The sequence below is a fragment of the Ruditapes philippinarum genome, unplaced genomic scaffold (genome assembly GCF_026571515.1).
Source record: "Ruditapes philippinarum isolate M1 unplaced genomic scaffold, ASM2657151v2 ctg2404_1_1_1_1, whole genome shotgun sequence".
Taxonomy (NCBI): Eukaryota; Metazoa; Mollusca; class Bivalvia; order Venerida; family Veneridae; genus Ruditapes; species Ruditapes philippinarum.
In genome coordinates this window covers 49,911-55,857 of record NW_026861437.1, presented here as the reverse complement: position 1 = coordinate 55,857, position 5,947 = coordinate 49,911, and the positions used below count along the sequence as shown (strand labels likewise).

The following is a 5,947-nucleotide window of genomic DNA, read 5'->3' as shown; positions in this document are numbered from 1 at the left end:
TCACTATAAGAAAGCCTTCAACATATTAACAATCTGTTTACTGCTTTTTAATGAAATGTAGTCAAGTGCAAAACAATTGTAGGGTACACCTATCAGTTGAAATACATGATAAATAGAAAGCTTTCTAATCAACAGGCAGAAAAGCAAAGGTAAACTTCATGTTGCTTCACGCACAAAAAAAAACAGTTTCATAATAATCATTTTCCCAGTAACGTACAGGAAGGTGCGGATATTTTTTTCTTTTTGGTTCAAACCTTATGCACAGTTTAATGTATTGGTAACCGGGTGTGTGATTTATATAGGGAAAATTATTATTTGTTCTAAATTTATTCAGTCAAAATATCCGTCCAGAAACTGTCTCAGTAATTTTGGATTACGTAATATTAAACATAAAACGGTCCAAATGTGGTATAAAAATGATATAACTTAACGTAAAATATTGATTTGATATTATTGTTGTTAAAGGTCTTAATTTGCTTCAGCTATTTTTTATCTTTGATAACCCATATCTCTATCATTTGTAAATTTAACAATTCCCTGATGGTCTTATATAGTACAACTTTCATTTATTAAAACCATTTCATTTCGTTTTGATCTAAATTAACTCTGGTTAGTTAAGAAGAGAACGCATGTGACTATACGTGTTTAAAACCTCGGGCGAACAATTTAATTTTCTCTCTTTCCATTAACTAAACGATCGGGTATAAACAATGGACGCACGAGACCTTTGATATAGATCTAATTGTTCTTCATGAAAATTATTAAGCATGTTTAAGATAAATATTTGTAATACTAGTTTATGGAAAATTGTTATTTGCTGTAAATAATTCATTGGAAAACTACCCAGATAATAATAGAAAAAAGTAATTACGTAATTGTCACATTTATGCATCTATAAATATTTAACAATAGACTAAGAAACGCATCAAATGTTAGATTGTTTTTTCAATTAAATCGTGGATACTTAAATTGCAATTGTCGCCATGAGTAGTGAAAAGGAGGAAAATGACGACTTACCAAAACTGTTATCAGAGCTGGCCAAGACAAGCTCTCTGCATGGAATTTCTAAAGTAATAACCTCGCAACAAATCATAATCAAGATTTTATGGCTTCTTCTTATGTTAGGTAAGTACATTTTTTTCAAACAATATGCATTACAAGATAGATAAAGCAGCACGTTGTGATTTGCTGATAGATATATTGGTGTTGACTAAGGGTGTTTTTTTTTAATTTGTAGTTTATGCTTGTTTAATTTTGGCTTTAATTAATTACTATCAGATTAGTATTCTTAAGATCGCTAGCTGCATTTGGATTCAAATTCCATCAGTGGCAAGACGTTAATCTTTGAGCAAAAAACTTTACTTTCATTGCTAAGTATTGTTAGATTCAAACGTGTTTGTATAAGCTTATGATGATGGATAAAAATAAATGAACTTTCGTTACATTTATTTAGTAAATACTGATAATAAGATCAAATATACAACATAGTCATATATCACCATTTGTCTATATATGTGTTAAATTTGGTCACAAAATGTCTCGCATAGCTTCCTACAAAATCAAACTAGAATAAAAAAAAGTTCTGTATATATGTATCACGGATTGCCTTCGTAATGATTTTTTAAAATGTATATCTTACATTAAAATAAGTCATATTGCTCAATTGTATTTGCATCTTGTTTTTGGACTTTCAGCCTTGTAGTTCTGTGTGTCTTTCAGTAAGCCTCTTTGGTTTGTTCGCGATTAATTTCAGCACTAACTATATCGAAAATTAAACATCTAGTGGGGGGAGCACTCTTGATCGTGAGAAGTGAAAAATTATTAATAACAACTTACCGTTTCCCGCCATAACGTTTTGTAATATGAATCCAATGAAACAGGAGTACATTGATAATTTCACTAATATAAGTGAATTAAATCTGTATACACAACAGGCCATTTATTCTGCGATATTTTCAAATGAACCAGAAGAAGAATTGTACAATAATACTAAAGATAAATTTGATGATTGGAAAACAAGATTTTTGACAGAATTTGAAAAATTAACCGATGAGGAAAGATTAAAGGCCGGACATCAGAAAGAAGACTTCATTCACAGTGCATCATTCTCTGGTAAATGTATATCTTACATCAAGTTAATGTACTTTTCCTTAATATAAATGTCTTTACACATAGTTATAGATTGTTTATGATTAAATTTTAAACACTATAATTGTTTGAATAATTTAAAAGAAGTCTGATATTTATCAAGGATCTTTGCACGCATTTTTCCAATTTAAGTATTTGTTGAATATTGCAATCTAAAAAGAAAAATGTGAATTTCATAAAGAATTATAACCAACGAAACAAACAAAACACAAAAGATGAGAGCGCACAAGGACTAAGCAATCACGGGGTCTTAAAATTGATTCAAATATTATTAAGGAAGAGTAAATATAAATTCACTAGATTTAATTTCATGATAAATGTCGAAACATGCAAGGGCTTGAAATAAATATATTCTATTGATACAAACAGGTTTCAAGTTACCCAGAAGCAAATTTCGAACAATCCAGTCTCGAATGTTCGGCAATTGTTTCACACTTGACGATGATGAAGTTGTTGCTCGTGGAAGCGGTCGTAAAAATAGCTTATATATAGTTCTTAATATAGAAACAGAAGAATATCTCGAACAATTCACATCCTCGTATGGAATTCGCATGGTGATACATGAAAAAGGTACATACCCTTTGCCTGAGAAAGAAGGAATAACACTTGGCTTTAAGACAGAAACACATGTGGGTTTGCGTGTGACAACAATGGACAGGCTTGGTGGTAAATACGGTAAGTGTACGGACGGTTTAGAATTTCGTGCGAAATACAAGATGAACTACACTATACCTTTATGCTACTCGTTATGTGAAATGGAACATACAATAAAATACTGCAAATGTCGCTTACGGTCCTCATTAGGCGCGGTAAATCCAGCAGACGAGAGATATTGTGACTTTGACGATGATGAAGAGTGCTTTGAAAATGTTACGCAGCAGATTCTTAATAAAAACATACGTTGTGACTGTTTTAGCCGTTGTGAACAAGTAGTTTACTCATCAACCGTTTCAAGTAGTTCATGGCCACATAAGCACTATCTCCGAAATGTTCTGTTAACAGATATTTGTAAAAGAAAACCGGAAAGTTTGGAACATATAGGGGACCCGTCACGACCTGTGTGTGACAAGATCACAGTGCATTTTGAAGGAATGACAGATGCAGAAGAGGACGCAATATCAAGAAATTTTCTGGCCGTGTACATTTACTTCCAAGACCTGACGTACGAAGTGATCTCTGAACAAGCCCTGTACAACACGGAAAGGTTTTTGTCTGATATTGGTGGCGCCATGGGACTTTTTGTTGGAGCCTCTGTACTTACATGTGTTGAAATTTTACAAGTGTGTCTGGAAATTTTGCTTTGGTTCCGGCGTCGAAGACAGACTGATAACTACGAATAAATACAATACTGATTATTTCTTCAGTTGGTTGCCCTAGGTCAGCATATAGCATGCCTGCATTGTTTTCAACGCATTGTGCAGTGTTTTGTGCAGAAACGTAGTATGTTTAGATGTTTGTCCTGTCTGTTGTGTATACTAGTAATTTTTAGAATTACTCGAAGGCTTGGGCCTGGCGTACAAAAATATTATGTACTTAATAATTATTTCATATTACTAGTTTAATTATGAAGGTATTTAAATGTGTTTCTAAAAATGTAATTGCGGTTTCAGTAACATAAATGTCTATTCGATTCCAATTCCATTGCTGCTATCTAATAGACATAAACAAAACGTTTATTAAAGTGTATAAAACTATATATTTGCTTCTGTGTATTGTAAAACTGTTGTATATATTTTGATAAAAAAGGATGTATGTATATTTTGTTTTAAATATCTCATAAGATAAAGCTTCATGACCTTTAGGGATACTTTGTTATAGATTATTAGATTAGTGTGCTTTCTCTTGTCATATTTCAAGTATATAGTTTCAATTACTTTTGTTTAATAGAGATCGCAATGAGGAGAAGGAAACTTAATAAATGATAATATATTACATATTATCCTTACAAGATTGTTCTCGATGAAAGTGTAGCATGCTTTTGTTTCATTGTGTATTTCTGTGCTATAGTAGAATTCTACTTATGGACTCGCAACATTAGGCTCTTTCATGGAAATATATAATTATTCGTTCATGCATTCCAGAAACTGATTTCCTTTTTAACACATTATGCAAACGTTGAATTATTTTATTCCTGATTAAAACATTTCAACCGTCTTCTTTAATTAAAATATAGATGTGCAATTTAGGCTGTATAACGGAAATCATGAAATGGTAACATATGCTAAGGATACTTTTAGAGAAAGAATCATTTCTTATCATGATGAAATGAGCCATCTGGATATATTGAATATAATTCTTATGTTTTAAGCGTTTTAATATAGTTTTAACACTCATATAATTCAAAGAAATGAATGACTTAGATATAAAAAGAAATATTTTCATTGATTTGGAAATTTCCTTTTATAAAAATTGTCGTCATGAAATCTGTTTATCTACTTATTACGCTTATCATTATGCTTCACTTAGATAGTTTGCAATCAATTTGATATGTTCTATGTGTTTGAAACATTTTAATACATAATTTTTAACATCAAACCTCAAGGGATAATGCATTATCTTAAATCTAATTTTACTCTAATTTGCAATAAAATAGTATAGTTTCATCTTTGAATGTAGAAGTCACTCCGTCGTACAACCACTAGTATTTATACAGTGTAATTTATTACTTGTAATAAAAAGATAAAAGAATCATCATGGGAAAACAATTACTTTTTATCATGTTTTTTCTACGAATAAAACATTTGATAATTGTGTATTGTAACATCAAAGTAATATAATTGATGAATTGTTAAAATTCATGAAATATGTATTAGTCATTATGTCATCGTTCATACTGCGTCGTGTGCATATTAATTTGCTTGCATAGATATGCATGTGATAGGTATGATGTTTTTAATTGTTACAATCCTTGTTTCCTTTTAATGAGGGTATTTTACGCATAAATATAGTATTTGTTATATGAACCTTTTCTGCATCACCCTTCGTACCTCCTTTACAAAAATACAAAAGGTATAATCACATTATATTTCAAAATTTCTAAAAGTGATACATGTTAATAAGTTTCAAAAACTTCGCGACAAAACAAATATATTCTGTTTTGCTATTTAAATAAAAATGTAACATTGCATTGTCTTATAAAGTAATACATTTGAGCAGACTTTTACGAGAATAAGAACATTAACAATAATAAATCAAGACGATTGATTGGAACATTTTATTACATATAATTATTTAGCCCTGACTTTGTTTATGTCTTGTCCACCAAGAAACAAAACAGTCGTTTGTTGTATCGTCGACAGTTGATTTTCTTTATCTTGATACAAGTGTTATCCTAATGGTACTTTTCCTTGAACTTCAGACTTAAATTTACTTTGTTTGGTTTTGCGGCGCACCAACACAAGTTTTGTTATATGGCGCCGAAACAGGAAAGATGAATTTGTCTAACCTCGAGAAAATAAGTGTATTTCTGAATAAGAAATAGTCATTAATTTCTACCTTTTAAACAAAGCAACACCAGGGATCACAACCATCCATTTACTGAAGCTAAGAGATGCATAAACTCCTGAAATTCATATGTTTTAGCCGCCTTCTACGATCACGATCACGCAGGGTTAAACGATGATTGCAATGCTGATGCCTCAACATTTTAAAGCAACCCCTCACCCATAAGTGGAATATGATTTGAATAATATGTCAAATGTTGAAAATCATATCATTTTTCGTTTATTCATATCTTCTCTTAACATTAGGCACAATATAAAAGAAATTAATTTTCAGTAAATTTATATCACTATTCAGG

At 30.9% G+C, this 5,947-nt stretch overlaps 1 protein-coding gene across 1 annotated transcript; it reads left to right on the top strand.

Moving 5' to 3' along the window:
* The first annotated feature begins 1,830 nt into the window (after positions 1–1,830).
* LOC132715622 (degenerin mec-10-like) lies at positions 1,831–4,684 on the top strand. Its single transcript, XM_060698656.1, has 2 exons — positions 1,831–2,112; positions 2,518–4,684. Exons 1-2 carry the CDS (start codon positions 1,863–1,865, stop codon positions 3,486–3,488), a joined length of 1,221 nt encoding a protein of 406 aa, XP_060554639.1. The 5' UTR covers positions 1,831–1,862; the 3' UTR covers positions 3,489–4,684.
* Positions 4,685–5,947: the final 1,263 nt, after the last annotated feature.

What these genes read in the sequence shown, in the direction of transcription:
- LOC132715622 (XM_060698656.1), top strand. Translation starts at nt 1,863, where the DNA reads ATGAATCCAATGAAACAGGAGTACATTGATAATTTCACTAATATAAGT. An exon ending in TCACAGTGCATCATTCTCTG is followed by an intron (nt 2,113 to 2,517) that starts GTAAATGTATAT and finishes TGATACAAACAG; the next exon opens with GTTTCAAGTTACCCAGAAGC.